The sequence below is a fragment of the Bombus bifarius genome, unplaced genomic scaffold (genome assembly GCF_011952205.1).
Source record: "Bombus bifarius isolate JDL3187 unplaced genomic scaffold, Bbif_JDL3187 scf7180000008199, whole genome shotgun sequence".
Lineage (NCBI taxonomy): Eukaryota > Metazoa > Arthropoda > Insecta > Hymenoptera > Apidae > Bombus > Bombus bifarius.
The window spans coordinates 3,501,988-3,526,996 of record NW_022884505.1 but is presented as its reverse complement, the minus strand read 5'-3'; the positions used below and the strand labels follow the sequence as shown (position 1 = coordinate 3,526,996).

The 25,009-nt window shown below is 37.9% G+C and overlaps 1 protein-coding gene across 8 annotated transcripts in view; it reads left to right on the top strand.

Moving 5' to 3' along the window:
- The window catches only part of LOC117210109 (titin homolog), an 87,747-nt gene that overhangs the window by 7,037 nt on the left and 55,701 nt on the right, over nt 1-25,009 (top strand). For 6 of the 8 annotated variants that reach the window (XM_033452790.1, XM_033452792.1, XM_033452791.1 and 3 more), the window contains exons 1-12: nt 5,053-5,315; nt 7,598-7,739; nt 16,562-16,859; nt 19,533-19,713; nt 20,462-20,712; nt 21,216-21,360; nt 21,603-21,815; nt 22,203-22,385; nt 22,492-22,689; nt 23,355-23,491; nt 23,589-23,925; nt 24,383-24,667. In XM_033452790.1, the coding sequence (XP_033308681.1) occupies nt 5,303-5,315; nt 7,598-7,739; nt 16,562-16,859; nt 19,533-19,713; nt 20,462-20,712; nt 21,216-21,360; nt 21,603-21,815; nt 22,203-22,385; nt 22,492-22,689; nt 23,355-23,491; nt 23,589-23,925; nt 24,383-24,667 (2,383 nt within the window). In that variant the 5' untranslated portion in view covers nt 5,053-5,302. Of the gene's footprint in view, nt 1-387; nt 2,616-5,052; nt 5,316-5,441; nt 5,449-7,597; nt 7,740-10,779; nt 11,752-16,561; nt 16,860-19,532; nt 19,714-20,461; nt 20,713-21,215; nt 21,361-21,602; nt 21,816-22,202; nt 22,386-22,491; nt 22,690-23,354; nt 23,492-23,588; nt 23,926-24,382; nt 24,668-25,009 lie in introns of those variants that run through there. The other 2 variants (XM_033452794.1, XM_033452789.1) reach the window with 2 other exon arrangements.

Sequence of the window (25,009 nt, the reverse complement as noted above, 5' to 3'; positions counted from 1 at the left end):
AATAAAATAATACGAATTTAAATAATAAAGTTACATTAGGTTTCAATACGTTAAATATTCAATTTTTAAGAATTCATGCTTCATTCAATTCTAGAAAGAGATTATATATATAAATGTTAAAAAATGTTAATATGTGAAATAGAATGTTCTCAAATTCGGAATGACGTCAAATGACACATTTTTAAAGATAAGAATATCTATTGGAAAAGAAGGGTTTAAGAAGATCGATATATTAAAATTGTGCTATCGCTGATTGAACATTTCCAACAATCAGGATGCAAAATATCAATAAAAATTTCATTCTGAAAAAATCAATGATGGGTTTTGCTATATCGCTACTAGGATTTGGAGCAGTGAAATAATTCAGAGTAATTTTTCGATTCACAGAAACGCCACAAATCACAGGGGACATCATAGAGGATATCGAAGACCTGATACCGCCACCCATGTCTCTCTCCCTTCCAGAATTATTCAGCGTGGAACACCAAGTAGTCGAAACCCTCCGCGAAGCAGTGAGCTCCACAGAACTTCTTCACGAACGTGCCATGGAACGTTTCTATCGTGCAGTGGCAGCCGAAGAAGCTTCCGAAGTAGCCAAAAGAAAAGTGCAAGTCGAACGAACAACCGGAGAACTGGCCACAACAATGGAAACTAAACCAGCCACCGAGACAGAAACTGACATCTTCAAACGACGGCTATCCAACCCTATTGTCACTTCGCCAATTCTAACGAATTGGCAGTCAAGGAAAAATCGCAGAAGGCTAAGCGAAGGCCTACCAGAAAAAATTAAAAGTCCATTAAAAATACTAATTCCTAATTTATTGCCAGACGTCGAAGCAATGTCTGATCCCAATATACCTGGCGATTCAGAGAATCCAATTGTCACTTCATGGGGGCTGGACAAGCCAGAAAACACGACCATACCACTGCGCAGGTGGCACGACGCCAACATACCATTGGTCGAAGAGAAACCACCAGAAGAATCGATACCCTGGCAGCCCAGCGCCAATGAAGATACTCCGCGCAACGAGGAGATGTTCCCAGACACCTTACAAATAGATAATTTGTCTCCGATATCGAAACAAAACTCACAAATAGAAGAAAAGACGAAAGAAGAGGAAATAGAAGACGAGGAAGAAGAGAGTATCGAAACATCTGAAGAATCATCGGAAGAGGTCAGCACTGCTGACAGTGAAGACTTGAAGCTTCTGAAGACCAGAATTCTTGGCAGGCTCGTATTGGATGAAGAAGACACATATCATCCAAGAGGAAGGCCTGTTCCACACGTGGAACCGGAACCACCACCAATTCCTCCACACAGGATACCTATTTTAGATGTCACACCACCAACGCCTCCTAAAACAGTTGCTCCTGTATCGCCAACTACTGTTGTTCCCAAATCTATACTGAAAAAGCCTAAAGAAGAACCGATTCCACTGAACAGCTTTGGTAGACCGATTCCTCCTGAGAAACCAATTAGAAAATCACTTCCTCCGAATGTTCAAGCTGTGAATAGGAATGAAGAAGAACAAGTAAAGGCAGCAATCACATCTGAGCCTCTTAAGGTACCTGTCATGTCCGAATCTGACACTGACAGTGTATTATCAGCTGGCGAAGCTGCGAAGAATCGCAGAATCCAGGCAAAGGCAAGGACCACTACACCGGAAGAAGAGGTCGACGAGGAGGATATCGAGGCACGAATGGCAATGGTTAATCACTATACCGAGATCGTCAGAGAACACTCTAATCGGTTTAATTATAGAAGCTCGGAGGAGAGGAGGCTTGGAGACAGTATAACTAGTTCTAGAAGATCTTCGTTTTCTGAGGACCAAGATGTAAATCAGGTAAAGGATCGTGCTATAATAAGCATGATCTCTGAGAAACTAAATGGAAGACGGGGCGTTAAAGAAATTCAACAGGTTCAACAGACGAAAGAGACGAAGAAAAGTGAAGTTGATAGACAGGAGAAGTCGCAGGTTAAAAGAGTTGCTGGTTCTCGAGGAACGACTCCAGCTAGGGACACGAAGCCTGTAAAAGAGAAACGAACGAGTAGGCCAAGTTCAAGGAGCCAGTCACCTATATCAAGGTCACGAAACGTGTCCGTAGAAAGAGGAGTTTCTTCAAGATCCTCCTCCAAGACCAGAGTCAGAGCTCCGTCACAAGATAGAAGACCTCCTTCGAGAACTGGCTCGGAGGAACAACGATTTGTCCGAGAGAGATCTGTCGATGAAGGTCCTCGTCGATCGAGGAAACCTTCTTCGAAGGCATCTTCGAGGTCTAGTTCTAGAGACAGGAATAGAGCTGAAACACCGGTGGAATTGAAGATGGAACGTTTACAGAAAGCTCTTGAGAGTAAAAAGTATAGGTCTTCCAGACGTGGGTCCAGTGCAAAGAGAGAGTATCCTGAGAAAGCTTGGCGTGAGAGTCGGCTGAACGAGGAACAATTGGCAATGGAGGCTAAGCATAACGTTAGGTCAATGGTGGGATATATAACTGACCTAACTTTATTATTGGCGGCTGTTTATGTTTATTTGTTCAAGAAGGAGACTATGGCTATTCCTTTCATCGCGTTGTTGCTCTATAGAAGAGTGTCGGAAGAAATTAAGGGAAGAGTGGTGGAAGGATGGTGGTTCAAACGAAAGCAATAATGATTTGTTTGTATATCTGCGCTTCGCGACAGAAAATTTCCAATAAAATTCGAATGGATTCAGAACCAAAGGAATGATAAAATATGCGATAGGAATTCACGAAAATTTCTATATCTTTGCAATAGAAATTGGAACGAATTCGAAAGGAGAGCAACGATAAAATCTGCTATTGAAATACGTAGAAACGTTTGCAGTTCGCGATGGGAAATTTAGAATAAGATTCGATTGGATTCGAACCAAAAACAACGATGAAATTTGCAATAGAAATTTGCGGGATTGTTTGAAGCAAATATTCGAATGAATTCCAGTGATGTTCTAGGAAAAATTGTTATATACGCGGAAGATCAAAGTATCGAAGAGATTCTCAACTCTCGTAAGGGAAAATTGCTGCAAAAAGGTGATCGTAGTCCGAACGATGATTATTCGAAGATCAAATTCCTGACCTTCGATGCAGCGTCATTGCAGCGTGCCGCTTTAAGTTTGTAGACTTCGAGATACATCGTGGCAATCTGTCAAGTGCACCTATCGATGGTGCCTTGCTTTTAAGGAGCCAATCGTTGTATTTCATTGAGGAATTATACCAAACGAGTACCAAAGATAATAGTATATTTTAAGAGATTATATTTAACGACAATGATATATTATTATTGTTATTATTATTTATTCCTATTTATTATGAATATTCTTACTCGCAATAAACGTGTACATAACTGTTGAATTTCAAACCGATTCTTCTCTTTCTTCAATTATCCTATTCTCCATGTATTTCTTATTTCAGTCGTTTAAAATGCAATTATTCGCGAATGTTGTCATACATGTATGTTACGTTAATATTTTTAATCCGTACATTTTTGTGTCATTTTTTTTAATTTTTCGCATAAGAAATACCAGGAATGATTGAAAACTTATCACATCGAAATATTTATGTACACTCTGCGCTTACCATACTAATCTAGCGGAATGCTACTTCGCATCGAATCATGACCACGACAATTCGCTGCTGGCCAAGAATCTGTCGTTCCTTATCTAATTCTGACGCTCTACGTTAAGACAAAAGCGAGCCTTAACATCAAAATCGTGATATCGGAAATACCATTATTTCTATTTAAATCTCATACCTTTAAAATTTCTTATCGAGTAGATCAAACAATTACCGACGAAATTGTAAAACTTATAGAAAAATAAATAATAAATTTATAGATATTTCTTTCGTTAAGGAATAAATTATAAAATTCACATCCTACGTCGTTAGACAATTGATATACTATGTCCTAAGCCAAACATTTTATGTTTCTTCAAGATAACATTGTACTTCATCGCTAACAATACGCTACTATTTAACAAGCGGATCGTTTTATCTTAGTAATCGTCAATCACTCTCTTTGCGATTCATAAATCACTCATCTTACTGTTATTGCTGATTTACGTTAGCAACAGACACTGTTGTAGCGTCCTACTAATTTGCTTATACGCTACAAACCAACAGTTTAAAGTCACCGCGTGTTGCAGAAAATCCAAGAATTTCGATAAAATACCTTGAAAGATTCATTCGTCGAAAATCCATTGAAATAAATGAAATTATTATTTCTAATAATAATATCGCTGGTGAGCTTTGCATCATTAGAAATACGCAACCGTAGAGTCGTACCGCCTCAATGTTGCAATATTACAACTATGTTGCATTGTTTGTTTGCATCAGGCCTAAATCTACCGAAACGTATATGCAATATATTTATTAGCATCGCCACTGTGAAATCACAACAACACCGCATCAGCACCGAGTCTAAGGTCTAACGCAGACGAGCGACGACTGCATGTTCCGATCTTCGACATTTCAATTTTCGATATTTTCATTTTCAATATCTAAATCTTCAACATCTCGGTCTGTAATTGTTCAATCTCCACCATTTAAACCGTCAATATTTTAATCTTCGATGTTTCAGACGCAACGATAGCCCGTCGTCTACACCGGAAGCGATCTTCAACACCTGAATCTTCGATTTTCCATCGAATCTTACTCTACGCAAACACACGTACACACACACGCACGCACACACGCCGCAAGAAAACGTCACTAAACAACAAATTTTCCTCGATAAATCGCTCAATAAATGAAATTGAAACGGAAAGGAGAACGACGTTGAAGAAAACCGAAGGAATAATAAAGAAAAAGGAAGACGAAGACGCAGCAAGATACGGGACAAGTTATTCAAAGATAAAAAAACAGCGATGCGCCGGGTTACATCAGGGATAGATAGGAGGCCAAAGAAAGAGGGGTATAGAGGGGCGTGCCGATGGAAAGGGGAGAAAGGGAGAAAAGAGGCGTTGGGGCCGAACGCGTGTTAAACGGCGCATGTGCGCGTTTCGTTAAAACGACGAAGCCGAGAGTGGCGTGTCGAGACGATTTTAGACCGCAGCAGGGCCTCCTGCCGTCAGATTTCGTGGCGCAGGGTGTGCTGTGCCACAGGTCATCAGAGTGAAGAAGAGGTCGCCGGAGGGAGGAACGGAAGCTTTGGCGGTCGAAGCGCCGGAGCCCGCGACCGGAACAACGTGCAGGTTGCCTGTTTCCTCGAATCGAACGCGACGTGCTGCGTGCTCTCTTCCGCGAGTGATGTCAATGCGAGGAAGAATCGGTTTTCGTATCATCTGACGAGATGACCTTAACAGGTAAGGAGTCTGTGGCCTCTATCCTCGAAACGTGAATCGGTCAGAATCGAAACTGCGAGGGAAACGTTCGATGAGTCGCGCGCGAGAAACGCGCGAGAATCTTTCGAAGTTGTCGAACGTTACGAGAATCGATGTAGAGTATTTAGAGGAAACGAAATGTAAGAAGTTGCGTCTCGGTTTGTCGTTTGAAAGGTGAATCGGTAAAGATCGGAACCGCGGACGAAACATTGAATGAATCGCGCATGGAAGAAATGTGTGAGAAGACTCAGGATTGTCCGAGATCGCGAGAATCGATACCAGAGTATTGAGGAAAGAGTTTACGATTAAAATCGTCTCGGCCGAGTCGTATTTTATTTTTCGAAACGCAAATTTCTACAAGTTGAAACTCGTAAAAATTGGTGAACGAAAAATTCGATGTGGCGAACGCGTGAAAAAGTTTGAAGTTGCTGAAGATCTCGAGAGAACCGATATAGAATGGTATTAGAAAGGAATACAAATTACGTCTCGTTACTATTTTTCGAAATGTGAATGGACAAAAATGGAGATTGTGATGGGAAGATTCGGTGAAATTCGCGCGAAGAACGTGTGAAAAGGTTTAAAGTTGTGGACGATCGTGAGGGTGGAGAAATGCGTCCGGATGGGAAGAATCAACAAAGCTTCGATAAACTTCTCGGTTCGTTAAGTTTCGGTAAAAACGTGAATCCTCTTCGATCGATGACGTTCAGTGACGAAATTTGTTTAGATCGCTGGTCGTTGAATCTTTCTGCTGGGTGCCAGGTGGAGGCTCGTTCTCGCGTGAGCAACGTAGACGCGTTTAACATCGTTTGTAGGTTGTTTCGCGATCGCTGTTACATAAAAATCTCGAGACTGGTGGTCCCGACAGAGGCTGGCGGCAGAGTCGGGATTTATGCGTGCCGCGTACTCCAGCGACCGGTAATAACACGCGTTTACGAGAACGAAATCCGCGTTAAAAATAAGAGTAAAAATCAATTTTAATCGTAGCGTGGAAGAGATCGGATCGTGAAATAGTTTGAGAAAATTTTTGTCGATGTCCTGTTGGGAACGAAACAGTCGCGGCCATGTTTATTTTTTAATGTATTTATTTACCTGTTACCTGTCGAGTTCGATGGAGACACACGCGAGCGAAATTGCCTCTCGCGGTGGAAGTTACCGAAGAGACCTGCGAAGATGGATATCGAGAAATAAATTTATTATAGCAAAGATTTGATGTTGAGCCTCGTTTTATTTTCTTAGGCGGTTTCCATCTTGGTTGCTTTCTCCACTCAGATATCTATATTTACACCACCGGTTAAAAGTATTAGGACATTTATTGATATTTTGTACAGATTCAATGCTTTTCGCTGCTTTTGTGTCATCTACTTATTTTATTATAGAAATTTATTATTTTTCTTTAATCAGAGCGGTAAATTCCTTACAGCGATGTACGTCAATGTTCTGACAACGTAAATTTTCTCATGTATTTCAACTTTCAAGACTATCGTGCCTTTAGTTTCGCAATCGATTAAATTATAATATTGTAACTTTATTCTCCGCCGCGATATATTTTCACGATTCGAAAGAATACAATAAATTTTGTATAACGATAAATGCAAAGTGTTATTTTATGGAAAATTACAGTGAATTAATTTACGCTCTTGGTACATTCTACGTGCATTATAATCCAAAATACTAAATAAATTATAACTCATTAGAGTTTTCCAGTAAATGTAAATGATCAACTGTTTCTGTACGTATGTCCGGCGATGTAACTGCTGTACTTAAACACATAATCAGTCGCTAGGCATAGTGATTTTTTAATATACCAAACAATAAATCGTTAAAATTTTGTATCTCTTTGAAGCATACATTTGTAATAAATACGTCTTCGTATTCGTTTCAAATGTAACCAATATGGTCATAATAGTTAGGTCTAATTACACTGCTCATGATATTTTTCAAGACATTTTATATAATAGTATATTATTATATAAAAATAATATATTAATAAAAGCTTTCTGTCGTGACCTACTGTATAAAGTACGCTACCGATTCAGTAGCCATTTTTGATACCACGCGAAAGCAAAAATACCAAGTACCGTTCGCGAATAAAAGATTTTCGCCTGCGGTTTAACGGAATAACGCTTTGACGATATCGTGTCACGTGCTTTTCGATTGGAACGCGTCTCGTTCCACAAGTAAACGTTGTCATCCGTTCAAGAAGTATTTTCATAATCGCGTTAGTAATGGCACATTATACAATTTCATTATACGATTCGTTACAGATCAAACGACAAAAGCCAAAGGACCGCCGCGATGGCTGGAGCCGGACCAAGTCCTTCCGGTTCAAGGACGCGTCGGCGAAGACATCATCGTGGAACCGAAATTACGGTGGTCCGACGTTTTCGACGAACTACGATTCGAACTGTAAGTTTAATTTCGTGCTCCATAACGTTTGGTATATTTTCTTTCAGTGTCTTCGAACTTTGTAACATAGATATTCTAATTATAAGATTTCGCTAACCTTGTGACGAATTTCGATAGTTTGGTAATAACCAAACATCTTTGGTTCGTTAAGATCACACTGCAAACGTTTATGCAATTTTGTATTTCGATGAATATAAGTAAAAAAAAAAAAAAAAAAGAATGGAACTTAAGGTAGAGATTTCTTTCTATTGAATTTTGTCTATTAAACTTCGTAACGAGTACTTTACTTTCAATACTTGAACTCTTTACGACACAATCTCATTTTGCAGATGTTTCGTTTCTCGATGTTTCAAGGAAATTTTTAGCATAATATCAGAATGAAAAATCACGATACAGATCAATAACGATTCCTCTTCTGGTTTAAGAAATATTCTAACAATATTGTATTCAAAATTCTAGAAGGGGTGCATTTCTTAAAAATTCATAAAAATTGTTAGTCTAGATATGATCCTTAATTTTACTATACAAACTATATCTATTTATATAATGTTATTTACTATCATTAAAAATTTGTTAATTATATTTTTGGTGCAATTCCATGCGTTTTATATTATTTATTTCAATACATTTACGATAATAAAATTATGTAATAAGGATAATTATAGCGTGAAAATGAAATGAACGGAATAGCTGTTGCGATGGGAAATCAGAAACGCGGATTGAAGCAACTGATAACAACTCGAAAGTTCACGACCCCTGGGCGTTGTTTCGTCCCGTACTATAATGATCGAGCATCGTCGTTTACCCGTTATCGTTCATTCTCGACTATTGGCCCTAATTTCGGGTGGAAACCTTGAAACGTGCCAAGGATCAAACGCAGTTTATTTCGAGCTGTCGCGCACTTAATTTTCGCGGAGGACCAAATTACACCGACGTCTCGTGTAATTTCGTTGCGCGAATTTTCGCATATAATTCTCGCGTAAATTTTTCAATGCCAGGGACGTAATTGATCGGACGTAATTTTTCCCAATTTTTCCAAGCGATGTCAAACGAAAGAGAAAAATATTATTTTTCTCCGATACCTTCAACTAAAAAATAAAAAACGAGAACCAAGAAATACAAATTGATTATAGACAATTTTTCCTTCGATCCTTTCGAATGAAACTAAAAAGAAGAGAATAAAATATGTAGCTAATCGCGGACAATTTTTCTCCAATTTCCCTAAGCGAAGCTTCAGTAAAAAAAAAGGGAAAAATATATACTCGATCATAGATAATCCAATTTTTCTATGTGTAACTGAAAGACAGGGAAAGAAAACTACACTAGAGTAATACGTAATTTAATGATTAACACTTGCAAAAGTACATTCGATAATCTTGAACTAATCTGCGAGTACGAAAATGAAAAATGTTCAAAATATAAGAATATAGAAACGTGTTATTTAAATGAGTGACTAGGTATAAAAATAAATTGTAACTGCGAATAAACACGGACCAAAACCTTCAAATACTCAACATCAATAATTTTCATAATGAATAACACGATGTAAAAGTTTCGTATGGTAGCATAATCGATGTTCTTTATCAGTGGCAGTTAGCTTTAGTGAGAATGTTTTTGGTTTCGCTGAATTTCAGGTAGTCTTTTTGGTAATGAGTAATATATCAAGCTGCCTAGGAAGGTGAAAGATTCGGTGCATAACCATCGAACGCTTATTTCGGGAACGCAAGACGTGACCTCATCTAGCCTCGCCGCTTAAATAAGACAAGGGTGACGGATCGATGGTAGTAATTGTTGTCTTTTTCAGGACGATTCGTCATCCGACTCACTTCACCTGTACTTGCCGAATCCTTCTCCTCGAATACATGCGTCGACACGTTTTGTCGAAGAAAAGTTACCATATAACGTGCCATTATCAGGCAATGTACCATATTGCTATACGTGTATTAGTATGGCGACAATGTACAGTATTATATTTTGTCTATTGTACGAAAGCTCCTTTTTTTATCGAAATTATTTTCCTCTAAGCCATCGCTACGGTTTCAAAAATAGATTTTCAGGCGAAACCTTGACCTCGATACAGGCTAATTTCTTAACACTATGTAAAGAATAGAAGGGACAAGTACGATACGTGGTACAGGACAAAATCGTTTCGATAATACGAATTGGAAATCAGACGTTTAAAATTACTATTAATACTTCTGTAAGACGATCAGAGAACCGGTTAACAAATAATTGCAAACAATTTTCAACGCGTGCACTCACTTAACACGTTCAGAAAACAGTGATTTTAACTTCTCGCTTTATGATTTATTTGTTAACGACCCAAGCGAACTATTTAAGCTTTCCTCTTCTACAACATCGCGTCGGATTACGTAACATCGAGATACTGCACATAACGCGTATCTTTAATTATCTTTAATCTAAAGAATCGAAATCGAGCTAACCCAATTGCGAATGCGAATCCCAACTTCTATCGACTCAAAACTGTAACTCACGTCGCAAGTATGAATGAATATCGTAAGTCAAACAGTTAAAAACAAAAGGATAGAATGTCTCTCGTAAAACAATTTCAAGTGTCTCCTAAAATCATTTCGAGGAGAAATATCGCAAGGAAATTGCGCTTCTTTTACTAAGCAACCACCGAAACTCGAAATTCCTTTCGATATCAAAGAAACGTAGCGGTAACGTTCAACGATCGTTTCTTCTTTCATCGACGAGTTTGCCAGTGACGGTCCCCTGACCATTCAGACGCTACGTCACTACGACGACGGAAGCGTTCCTCTAGCGAGTTACGAAAATTCCGACACGGCTTTGACGTTCTTCTCTTCGACCATCCCCCTTCTACCCCTCGATGCAGGCTAAATTCGACCGAGCTCGAAAATTTTCGCGAAAAGACGAAAGTGGCGCTGCTCCTTGGTTCCGACTCTAGGATGCTGTACGCATCTCGTTGCTTATAGCTTCCTTCGAACTATAGCGGAAGGTGGCGGATGTGGAGGTGGAAAATCGGGCGCGGACGATCTGGCGCTGGCATCTCGCTATCAGTCTTCCGAGGGAGCGTCGCGACGATCGACGAGCGGCTAAAAATCAGCTCGGACCTCTCTTTCCAACTCCCCCTCTTTTTCTCTCTCTCTCTCTTCCGATTCGTTTTAGCTTTACACGCATCGACCGCTAATTAGAACAGAGAGGTCTAGAGAAACAATCAGGATCGATAGCTGACAGATCGCTCGACGATCGCACGCTACCCCCCTCCACACAGTTCGAACAACCCTCCTCGAGTACCTTTTTTTTTTTTTAACATAATAATTCCCAAATTTCGACCGTGTTATAACAACGGCTGTAACGTTGCATGGTGGTTCGCGCGAGCGAGTTTCAACTTCGAACGAAGATATATAATCGAAAGAAGAATAGAGTGAAGTATAATACAGCAGTGATAAGGAGCAAGTTTCGCGATCCAGCTGGAGCGTATTGTCGGAAGCTGTGGATAGAATGACGATCGGTGTCATCGAGATAGTCGAAGTGAAGTCATCGAACAGACGTGTCAGGGTCGTGAGACACGAAGCAACGCTTGTCGGTTTATTTTTGCGCCCCTGTCACCGTGCACACCAGCGATATCACGACAACGATAAATAACGCAACGGCGATGCCAACGTGTGACAGGTCGACGCGATCGGCAATGAAATAAAAATCGATCGGTGACTAAGTATCAATGCGAGTACAGAACCGCAGGACACGGAAGAATCGATGCATCGATTCGGATTTCATCCACCTTTTCGTCCCTTATTTAGCTCTCGTATACGAAGCACGCAACTGTCGCGTTTCGTCTGGGATGGTTGGTTTGACAAACTCGCGAGTGATTATTGGTGGTGACTGCTGTTGTTTCGCGAGTGGTGAATCTTGATTCAAGGAGGAAGAGCGTCGAACGAACGTGTGACATGGGGAGCGATTGCTGCAAGTGCGCCAATGGCAACAAACCTGCCATTACGGGGTCGTTTAGAAACCGTTCTGGATACCGGTAGGATTTTACAATCATTGGTAGCATACTAGAGGTACAATGTAGGATTTAGTGTTGTTAGCAGACTGTAGATTTTTATGCAAATTCATTTCTTTACGAAGATAAAAATGATATCTAAATTGAGGTTTGTAACGTCTAGGAAATATGCCAACGAATGCTATGTCTTTGATATTTTATATATTTTGTGTATCGTGTATTTTGTACATTCTTACTGGTTAAAATTTACAACGAGTATACGAGGATCCGTAGTTTAGTTACCGAAAGCGAAATTCTTTACGTCATTTGGTTTCTCGTTTGTTTCGTTTGTTTGTATTAGCAGAATCTAGGACAATGTGATCGAAAAACGTGGAATTTTACTGGTTAGATAGTTGGATTCTATTCTGTAAATGGACTCGTATTAACATTGTTAACTCTAATTTTTTTTAGTGAAATTAATAACGGATGCCTCTAAAAAATTCTCGAAAAGTTTCCTCGCCATAGCCGCATGTCACAAATTTGCTTCCAATTTCTTGGCAATAAAAATCATTAACAATCTTTGCTACATAAAATCGAAAGTACACGGCGTAATTAGGTTGTAATTATCGTAAAATTGAAGATCCTAATCGGTTGCGATTATCTGCGACTCGAGATACTAATCGAGATATTTTACGACTTAAATTCTTCCATCGAGTTCAATCAATTATTCTCATCATTCAATTCATTCGATTACGAGCTGAATACTATAGAAATATCAAGATAACTATCGTCGAGTATGCAATGAAAATTAAAGGCAAATAGAGTTTCTATTCTATAAAATCCTATTCTTCTAAACATCAACGTAAAACGGATAGAAAATCCGATGTTAAATCGTATTAGAGAAACCTTGAGTTTCGGCACGGTTATGCGAATAACGCAAGTCTTAGACGCTACAAACGAAGCTTATTTACACGATACACGAGCTTCTTTCACTCATAAACACCCTAAGTATATACATCGTACGTTTAACGAAATTTTATACCGTTTTTACAAAGTACCTCGTGGTATCTTCAATTTTGACCGCTCTAATAGGAAAATTCTGCGTTCCTATCGTCTGAAGGTATCTAAATAAAAATCGGTTGCACGCTTCCAACGTATTTTCGGCAAACAAATGATCTAGAGCGCCTCAAACTCTTGGCATTGCTCTACTGCCCTATTTTCGTCGTGTTTTTAATCAAGCGTGTATGCACAACGGCGAGAACTTTGTCGTTCGATCGTCGCGAGATCGCGGCAACTGCGAGTATCGATCGAATTTTTCGGAGGCCGTGTTACAGCGTTCGAATCACTGAAATATCTCGTAACGATCTAGAAATACCGTAACGCGAGAGATCAGTGGTGCAACCACGGCGTGTGACTGACGTAAGGGAATTAGGTACGCTTTGACCACGACGCGATACTCCGTCTTTTCCATTTTCTTTCCACTTGCTTTTTCTTCTTATCGATATGTTGTTTCGACTAATGTCGAATCTCTTGACAGGATTCGAATATATTTATTTGTCACGATGTGCACGCAACGATGAGGTTTTTATGGAATTATTAAAAAATTATTTTTCCGTGTGAAATTATTAGGAGATTACTTTTCTTTGTGAATGAAGTAGAGTATAAGAATAATTTTTTTTTGTTGAATAGACTTATTTTGATGGAAGATTGATATGGACTGGAAATTGTTTCCGTAATTAAAAGTACATATGAACTTTAAACTTTATATTTAATGTTTCGAACGTCTATGTTTGTTATTTTACTTAAGTTTAATGTGAATCTTTATGTTACCTTAGAATTTACATTATAATTACTTGACACAATTGCAAATAATTTATTAGAATTCGGTGTTTCTTCTCTTCTCTTTGACACCAATGTGTTACATATTAGATAATTGTCATTCCTAAATAAATAAATAACCTTTCTTCTCGAGAATTCATAGCTGTTTCCGTAAAAGCTCTGAAACAGAATTAGAAAATTTCTGATGTATCGTAGTATCTAGTTACGTTATTTAATATATCAATAGAATAAGAAACTCCTCGTTACAAGATTAAAATAAAACAAATGCGACAATTGGAACACACATATTTGGCGTCTATGAGAGAAATTTAAGCAAGTAGAAGAAACCTACAGAGTGTACATAGTATGCAAATATCGTAGTCACAAGAATATAAAGTTACATAAACAACGTTCTAACTTCTAGTTTAAATAAATCGCTTAACTAAAACTCTCGGTTAACAAACCAATTAAACTACAGGTCTAAACTTACACGCAAACACCAAACAACCACGTTAAATTTTTCCCAATTTCACGAATTGTCCTCCGATCGCATAATATTGCAAAAAGTTCGTGCTATTTTCTGTGAAAATTCCGTCGGTTTTCCGTTCTATTTGTTTTCACGCTAAGTTCTTGCAGCTTTTGAAACATAAACGACGATAAGATCGATCGATATTGCGGAACGCGTAATCTGTTTCACGGTTAGGCAAAATAGATATTGCGTCATCGAGCTTGAGCGCGCGCGTTTGACCGCGTCGTCGTCGAGGAGGCGCCTATGCACGCGCCCCGAGCTTGCAAAGGGTTGCGCTTTTCAATATGCGTACATATTGCGCAAAGAAAAATTTTTTCGCTATGACTAGTGATCACGAATCGAGCTCGCTTGCAAATGACAGTCGATCGTTTTGTTCAGACGGTGAAGAAATAAAAGATAGACGAATACGAGGGTCCGATTGGACTTCGGCCATCGCCCTGACAAGACACACAAATTGGCATTTGGATATTGCAAAACCGACCTCGTTTCGTTAGAAAGTGTTCCTCTTCGCTTTCTCGCTGGCAGTCGATTCGTCTGTGTTTTCTTTTAAATCAGAAGTTCAGGGGACAAATGGCACGAGTGACGAAACTTTTAATTTAAGAAAACTCCGAGCAAAGTTCACTTTAGCAGAGAAATCTGTAAATCTCGAAGCTTCTAATTGTTGACGATGACATAACCAACGTTGAGAAATATGAAAAGTCGATCCTTAAATATTAATTTGTTACATTGCAAACTTGTAATTCGTAGACCATAGTTTTGACGAAAACAGGCGACAAATTTGGGGGTTTGAAACATATCTGACGGAATATCTGAGAAATTGTCAGATTTAGAGAAATGATTCGAACGTAAAAATTTAGGCTGCGTAAATAATATTTTAAAGAATTGGTTCGTTCAAAAAATGTAACGAAAGTTACCACGTTTCTGCCAATTTTTGCTATAAAATGTTTATCCATTTTCATAAAAATTTACGCGCACAAACTTCCAACAATTATACGAAATACGAACAAACTGGAATTTACTCTTTCGACGTTACAACAAACGTTATTTATTATCATATCAAATTATTTTTGTACATGCTACATAAATGAAGTCACTAGTCATGCATGATAGTAAAAATGGTAAAAATTCTAACAGTTTGTGACCTTCTACGTGATTATAATATAGCGTCTAATGGCTCGTTAGTTTTTCTTCGAGCAACCAAAATTAGTATCCCACGTAATGGTCAAATAGAGATTGATGCAAGTCGTAAATGCCGAAATTGTGCAAGACGAGGAAGCTGGGAATGTTGGAATGTTCGCATAGGGTGTGAATTCGTTTCCGCCAGTCTGTTGTTTCAATGTACGCGATTCGTTCCAAAGATATTTATAGAACGCCCACGTATACCGAGAAGTCGTAACTCACTCGCGTTATCTGCGTACCTGTCTGTGATGATTCTGTGAATGATTGGATAATTGTAGAAAAGTAGAGACAAAGGTTATCAGATGGTCGAATTTAACCGTAAGACATGTCAAGATTTACGATTAGTAGAAAATAGAGAAGAAGAACAATGACACTGACTGAATAGTATCGTAACGAAGAAAGACCAACTGAATTGAAATATGAACTTTTGCTACTGTTTTATATCTGAGTTTGTCCCTGTGTATTACTACGTTTTCAAACGTTCGAACAATTTTCTAAAATGACAGAACCTCGTTAGAAGAATTGTGATAATTGGAGATTTTTGTAAAATTTCTGATTAAAGCGTATTGCAATAAAAATCGAATAAACGAGCTTATAACGTTGCACATGAAATGAAAATTGAACGAGTGAACGTATACAGGGTGGGCCACGCAGCTGGGTCGGGCTATAGTTTCAATTTCGCTGAAGATAGCGATAAATCGTAGAGAGTACAATGGAATGACATGACCTATGTTCGTAGATATTACCTGTTTATCAATGAAATCGAACCCAATTACATGGTTCACCCTGTATATCTATGGATAACATGCGTAAATGCATTTATTTTCTGATAGTTTATAAATATTTATTTTTAACCAAATATCAAAACTACCGATAAAATTATCGAATGGTTGCATAAAAAATAAAATCAATATACGTCACTATTATAAGATAGTATACTACCAAATTAATATACATTAATTAATGTAGATTTCCGTATATATCTTATTTATTATATTTATCTATTATATTAATTTATATTATACAGGGTGGTTGGTAACTGGTGGTACAAGCGGAAAGGTGATTCTTTTCCTTTTCTTTTTTAATTTTTCCATCGAGACAACGATCTACAGTGAGATCCGTTATAACGTATCGCACGCGTACCGAGCGAAAGTTCAAAGTCGATTTTCTCGAAAACAAAGCCTCGAACGAAAAATTTTTATTCTATATTTTCGACTTCTTTTTTCGCGTAGAATCACCCCCTTTCCGCTTGTACCACCAATTACCAACCACCCTGTATATTATGTTATTTTATGTACGTTAAATGGCAAAACTGGAATTTTACTGTAGGCTACGCGGAGATGTACCGATACCTTCCGATCGATACAGAGTACAAATGAGAGGCAACGTCGTCCAGTTGACTCTGAAGCAATCACAAAAGGACGACACAGGACACTATGCTCTGGTGGCTACGAGAGTCGATCAAGGATTCGACAAAGGATCTTCCAAGAAAATTCACCTCAGCATCGATGAAGCTTCGGAAGAGGGTGATCCACCAGTCTTCTTACGAAGATTGACAGATCTTGCAGTTAAAGTTGGCACCAGGACCAGATTCCTCGTGGAAATCCGGAGTTCGACCACGCCGCAGGTAATCATTTACATCGCTATATTGTGCTGATCACTCAACTCTTAACTACTATGATGAAATAGTAAAGTATATAGAATTAAGTAAATTGACGAATATTATGACAGTTAATATTACGTAGTATCTACTTGAGATTGAAATAATGACAGTTCCTAGATCTTCTTGCCCAGTTGTATTAATACTATCGGTGAAATTTTACGTGTTATAAATATTATTAATCTCTTTGTAAATCAGTCCACAACCTTGGTAATAGAACAAATATAATTACACAAGTGAATTTTTCCACCTGTAAATTATTCAATTATCCTAATAAGGATGTAAATAAAAATGGAAGTAAAACTGATAATGCGAAGCATTAACCATCATCGTGATTTCTTTATCTATCCACAATTAAAAATTAAAAATAAAGTGAAAAACAATCCTATAATTTTCTAACAGACGCACTGAGCAATACCACACGATAATGTTCAATTTTTACAAATTATCGTGTTGTACCTATTCTTCTCTGACAATATTAGCCAAGACATTCGCGTTGTTGAAAATTGTCCAGTCCATGAGATCGACCGTATTTTAATCGTTCTAAACAATTTACTAAGAAAACACAGGTCAACAATGAGCACCGGTAATCTCGAGGTAAACAAGGAAACAATTTTACCACGCGTTTAATACCAAAAATCAGAAGATCGATCGACCAATTGAGATTCAAATAAAGAGGAAGCCTGGTACGTTCCAAAATTGGTAGACAAAATTGGTAGGCAGAGGAATCCGTGCCAACTTCGGTGATTAACCCGGAAGGGTCGAGTCGAAATCAACCGGTGACTTATTGCCACGGATTTCTGTTGGTTCTTCTATGGCCGACAGCGGACGAAGCGGGAAACGCGCGCTAAAAGGGAGCCAGCCGAGGTCCATGACCCAAGATTCAGAGACGAAAGGTAGAAAACGAAGATCGTTACGCGGTCCTGTGCGTCGTATTACGACTATTATTACGCGCGCGCGTATACTATGGCCTGAAACTATGCCCGCAGATCGGCTAAATCTGCGTGCGTTCTGACTGCTTCTCGAGAGCCCGTAAACTTTCGAATGCTCGTTTTTCGCGCGGCGATTCTCTCTGACCGGGTTGCGTAACGCTCGAGGGAAGAGAATCTGCCACGAAACGGTCGCGGCGGAATTTCTCGTTGAAATTGCGAGGGCAATTTTGAAATAATTGATGCGGTCTTTGAGATTAAAAACGAGACGAATAAGTTTCAAATGTGGAATTTTGGTGCTGGCTAGTGTCAGAAGTGGACTATCTTTGTTATAAATAATAATTATTAAAATGTTGATTAGGTTGAATACGACGAATTATGTATTTATTTAAATCGAATACGAATTATATGTTTGTGTGACTTGTAGCTATTAAGAATCGACTATTCATTTGCTGAACAGGTCCGAAAGAAAAATCGGACTTTACTTTCTCCTACTATTCGAGATTTCATATATCTTTCAGATGAATTTTCATAGAATTAGAGAGCAGAATCGTGATAAAATAAAAATGTAGGTTAATAAAAGAATAGAGAGATGAAATAAATTGATGCTGATATTAGCGGTACGAGCGGCCAGTTAGGGCTGTTATAAAATGCCGAAGACTATCAAAAATTTCTATTCCTCTGGAATCATTAATCTGCTACACACATATGTCAGAACCATTAATACCGCGTTTAAACTTTTCAAAAGTATTCCGAATTTACAAAGACGTTCCTGTTAATTTTCTGGCTTCAATGACATTTCATAACTAGAGAATAGTACAAACTTTCAAACTTTTCAAAAGTATTCCGAATTTACAAAGACGTTCCTGTTAATTTTCTGGCTTCAATGACATTTCATAACTAGAGAATAGTACAAACTTTCAAACTTTTCAAAAGTATTCCGAATTTACAAAGACGTTGCTGTTAATTTTCTGGCTTCAATGACATTTCATAACTAGAGAATAGTACAAACTTTCAAACTTTTCAAAAGTATTCCGAATTTACAAAGACGTTCCTGTTAATTTTCTGGCTTCAATGACATTTCATAACTAAAGAATAGTACAAACTTCAGAATAAAAACAACCTTTCAGATCTAAGGATATAACTCTCTTAACATAACCTTTTAAGTTGAATTTGTATGTTTTCCTATGAAACCAAAGCAATATTTTAATATACTCAATATTTCTACAATTATTAAAACGACCAACAATATAGGTTCCGCTTAAAAATTAAATAAACAAACAGTATGCTAGCGTGTACAACAACGTACTGAATCATAAACTTGCTTTTCCATGAAAAATTAAAAAGAAGTCACTTATCGCCTTCTTCTTCTGTAACCTTCGTATTTTAAATTAAAGTATAAAATACAATCGATTATAATCTCCCCTATCCTGTCATATATAAAATATACCCTACCATAAATAAAATATTGATTACGGACGACTAAGTAGAATATTAATTACAGGAGATTACGTAGGAGACCAATTACAGAGGATCAACTATAGTATTGATTATAAAGAATCAAACAGAGTATCGATTGCGAAGTATCAAGTAGAACGAATCTTCCTGTCGTTCGTTTTCTCCGAAAACACGTATCGTTTGATTTGTTGTTGGCGTCAGCAGACTTGTCGCTGCTTAAATCTCTCAACGAATCGTTGTTGTTGAATTCCAGATCACTTGGCACAGAAATGCCGAGCCGGTCCACGCGGGTTCAAGATTCTCTTTCGTCCACGAGGGAAATTTCTATTGCGTGGATGTGGCACCTGTCACGGTCGAGGACGAAGGACACTGGACCTGCATGGCGGAAAATCGAGGCGGACGATCATCCTGCACCTCCCGTCTTACCGTAATAGGTAAGAACACGAGTTCCTGTTTAAGTCTGAATTCGATAAAATTACGCGTGTGTCCTGCGACTCCGGAATTTCCGGAACTCCGATTCGTCGCGGCTGTCTTCTAGACAAAAATAGATACGAGCCGTACGTGGTCAGCGTTTTGGGATTCGGACGGAGAAATAGTGAATTTTGTTCGAAGGTGCTAGGAAATTCTTCGAATGGCCGTAACTTTGAATATTTATTGCTTTTTCTTCGACATTTTTAAATCAAATAAAAAGAAATACGTTTGAAGCTTCGGTCTTTTTGCCCTGTAGCTTTCTTTAATTCAAGTTAACGATGTATTGTTAATAGAGAGTTAATAATAATTTGTTAATTTAAGATAACGGTTCCTTTTTTAACAGAATGTTTCTTCTGAATAGATTTTTTGCATAATAAATAATAATTACATAATTACTACAGGAAAAGAATATTCCGAGTAACCGTGTATAACGAACAAGAAAACGATCTTTCTTTATCTTACTCAGTTTATTAAATCAAACTTACGTTGATTATTAACGCGGTAAATATCATAATTTTTGTTGGAATCTTTTCTTCCCTACAAAAATTCCTCTTAAACGTATTCGTTTTATACTTTAAATACGATCTTTGATGAATGTACTCCTTTCTGTATCGTGTGTGCACACTTCGATCGCGTACTATGAGTGAACCATGCACTTTCTTTTTATAATTAATTCTCTCTTTCGATTTGTTTTCATTTTTTAATCTACAGTTCCAAAAGCGTACAAAAGGCCAGAATTCGTCGAGGAGCTTCGAGCTCTTCTTACAGAGACAGGTACGGTGTCCTTGGAGTGTAAAGTAGTCGGTGTACCTACGCCGGTGCTAAGATGGTTCAAGGACGACAAAGAAATCAAGGCTGGTGATGTCTTCGCTTTAACTGCCAACCTCGATGACCCAACCTCCCTTGGCATTTATACTTGCGAGGCAGTAAACTGCATGGGAACTGCTTATTCTTCTTCAAAAGTAAGCGAGCATAAACAATATTATAACGTTATATTACAATTTTTTTCTATTATATTATATACCCGTATATTTTTATTATTATATTATTGTTGAGAATTGTGGGTCTTTGAAGCCGAAATAATGTTACACGAACACTAAATTTACACTTGGAATTAATATTAGAACAGTTATACAGGGTGGTTGGTAACTGGTGGTACAAGCGGAAAGGGGGTGATTCTACGCGAGAAAAGAAGTCGAAAATATGAAATAAAAATTTTTCCTTTGAGGCTTTGTTTTCGAGAAAATCGACTTTGAATTTTCGCTCGGTACGCGTAAATTAAAAAAAAATTTTATTCTATATTTTCGACTTCTTTTTTGGCGTAGAATCACCCCCTTTCCGTTTGTACCATCAGTTACCAACCACCCTGTATTTAAAAGTTTACGCTTTTCCCATTAATTGGCTCCGTTTTCAGGAAAGAATTTTCACGACATTCGGACATATACGGCGAAATATATTTTTTTAGGTACATGTGGTTGGGAAGGGCAGTAGGGAAGGTTCCTTGAAGCCAGCAGATTCCTTAACACCGTCCGGTCCTCTTCCTACTTTCACGAAGATTCTGCAGGACGAATGTTGCAGGATTGGGGACACTCTCCGGCTTTCTTGCCAAGGTATATCTTTCGCAATTCCTTTTTCTATTGTTTGTTTTTTTTTTCTATCAATCTTACCCACTTATGACGATTATTTCATATTCAAATTATTACATTTCATTTTTTCATTTTCTGCTAGTTTTTAAAGATCGTAAAATACACACATACTCGTACATCCATGTAAACCTTTTCTTTTCTTATTCGATATTAAATAAACGATGCGATTAATCGTTGAAGAGATTCAATTTATTACGATGTAACAGTTCAAGTACCACCATGGCCGAAAGCAATTACGTGGTACAACAAAGAAGGACGCATCGAGCCGAGCGAGAAATACCACGTGATGGAAGATGGCCTTGGTGGCTACTTTATAGAGGTAAGCCCTGTGGAAGCCATGGACGAGGGTGAGTGGAAGTGCGTCGCCACGAGCGCTGAAGATATGAAACAGTTTACTACTTGCTACGTTGCAATGTCCAGTAAGTGGAAAACTAACACTTTCTTCACTCGATGCATTTAAGTTAATTTGGTTAAAATTTGCTTATTTTCTTATTATAACTAAACATTTAATTAGAATTAAAATTACAAATAAAACTACTTGAATTTTCACTGTTACACAATTTTGAGAATCAATTAATTCAATCGTATTATTGGCAACTAAGTGATTGCGGATTTTGTCAATACCACCTAATGAGAAAATCCGCAATCACTTAGTTGCCGACCCAATATAACAAAATAAGAAAATGAAGATTTCTGAAACTTTTTCAATCTTTAAATTGCTCAAAGGTAGATTCGTCGTTAATTGATATTTAAATGACATTGGAGATTTATTGTCAGATCTTGTGATTAATCTGTTATTCGTCAAGTTCCAAAGAACTACAGGAAACCCCGCTTCATGGAAAGCTTGAAAGCTGTCCTGACAGAAGAAGGTCTGGTGTCCTTTGAGTGCAAGGTCGTAGGATTCCCCACGCCATTGCTGAGGTGGTTCAAAGACGGCCAGGAACTAAAACCAGGAGATGTTTATCAATTAACCGGGACCAACTCCTTAGGTATCGATCGTACAATCTAAACATTCAAATACGTCTTTCAAATATTTGATTTTTTATCGACATATAATCGTTCCTTTAATGCTCATAATATTCGATTTCGTACCAGGATCCTATTGTTGCATCGCAAGAAATTGTATGGGAGAAGCAAAAAGTACAGCCGAATTAACGATCGAAGATATACAAAATCAATTAAACGAAGAAGAACGTCTGCAACTTTTAAGCACAAATCAGCCGCCCATTTTCATCAAAGGTCTTAGAAGTTGCGAAGCGAGAATTAACGAAGATTTCCGATTTACGGTGCAAGGTAATTGCATGCGAAACTTAATTTATTATCTTAATCTTCGACTTGGAACATACCATTACGAATGAACCACGATTACATCGTTATTACGCTACAATTTTCTTAAAAGCATCAAGGTAATTGCCAAAAATCATTTTGTCGTTAATTCTGTATGACTTTCCAAATTTCATACACGTTTCGATACTTGCATTATCAGAGCTGTGAAAAGCAAGATTGTCATAGATAACAAATTTCACGTTACGAGTAAAAGCATTACTAAACCTACATCAAAGTATCAGGTTGTCCGGAAAGTGTCTTTCTTTCAATGCGCCTTCACGCAAACGTGAAGCAAGTCCGTGAAATGTCGCGGTGTTTTCCTCAACTGAAGAAAATGGATCGTACGTCATTCGACAAGATAATATAAAACAAAAAACGTTGTGCTTCTATTATTTCCTTATAAAACGAAAGACACCTTTCGGACAACCCAATACGTGATATTTATATCAGAAACTAAACTTCTTGAAACTATCAGAAAAATATCTTCCTACGCTAATATCATATTGTCGTAAATTCTGTATGACTTTCAACCTTTTAAACGTTTTGGGTACGCGATCATAGATAAAAGACGGGACTGTCATCGATAGAGAATTTCGAGTTACAAATAACATTGGTCTGTGTAAATTTCGCAGTCAGTATTTCGCCCGAGCCAAGCCTAGCTTGGTACAGGGACGACCAGCCAGTGGAGGAGAACGAGAAGTACCAGGTTGCCAAGGAAAATCTTGGCACTTGCCATCTCGACGTACAAAAGCTCGAGTTTCTCGATCAAGTGAGTAGTAACTGTTTAGAAAAATAAGAAGAAGAAAATTTGCAACGTTAACAGATTAAATGGATAAATAATAATCGTTTACGATGTGACGATTTAGGCCGAGTGGAAGTGTGTAGCTTCCAACGACCACGGTCAAAGCGTCACTTCCTGTTTTCTCAAATTAATCATTCCCAAGCACTACAAGAAACCCAAGTTTCTTGAGAGTTTGCGCGCCATATTATCGGAAGAAGGCGCGGTAAATTTAGAGTGCAAAGTGATCGGTGTGCCTCAACCGATCCTCAAATGGTACAAGGATGGCGTCGAGTTAAAGCCAGGAGATATTCACAGGATCATTTCTGGACAAGATGGCACCTGTTGTTTGGGCACTTACACCTGCGAAGCGACAAATTGCATGGGAACTGTCAGCAGTTCAGCGTCCCTTCTTGGCTTCGAAGGTATCCTAATTATTGTAATTAAGGATCATTTATCAGATCGGATGAAATGTTTACGCGTAACCGTTTCGTAAATTGAGACGCGTAAACGGCATAATTTGTAAGTTGGTTTGTCGAGGTACTACAGATGCTTTAAAGAAATTTACCTTAAAGAAATTTACTTTAAAGAAATTTACTTTGAAGAAATTTACGTTAAAGAAATTTACTTTGAAGAAATTTACTGTATACGACAAAGTTTTACTATTAATAGAAAGAGCGAATATCATATGGCTGGAAATATTTCAATTTCATAATAGTTTATAAAATTGTAGGATCTAAACGAAGAATAAAATGTTCGCGTTGATGCACAGTTAGGCAACGTTATAAATAATTTTAGAGTATTTTTAGCGACAGTAAATTTTTTATAACTATGAAACATCCACTAAGTATGTTGCAAATCCAGCAAATATATGTTTCATAGATAAACTCCCGGTTCAAAAAGAAGCGAAAGAACCACTGTCACCAAACGGTCACGAACTCGCCAGGAACTTGTCACTTTCAACGATTCACGAAGAAAGAACGTCCCAGTTATACGATACACCACAAACCGATCATTCCGTCACGTTAGACGATCGAGGAGAAGTATCCTTCAGTTTCGATGGTAAAGAGGTTTCCGTTAGCTTATACGAAACACCTGATCTCACCGAGGAAGAAGCTCTTCAGATCGTTGAGATGTACGCTGATCAATTATCCGAACACGTAACAGGTAAACTTTTATACTATGTGAAGTTTAATCATTAAATATTTTATTACTACCGTGATATAACAAAAGATATAGGACGTACCTGGAGGAAAAGGGTAGACTTTTATCTATTATAAATATAATTATGCGTATTACTTCATTTGTATGTTATTATTTTATGATTGTTTTATTATACGATGCCTTGTGACTCTGTTTTATTTTTCTATTTTTCGTTGAATATTAGCTGCAATACTTTTCCTTTTTTATCTTCCGCGGTGCAAACTGTAAATCGCCTAAACAAATATCGCAAACCAAGGAGTGTAGAAAATTTCGTAAAATTCATTACAGAAACTTTGTCTATCGGAA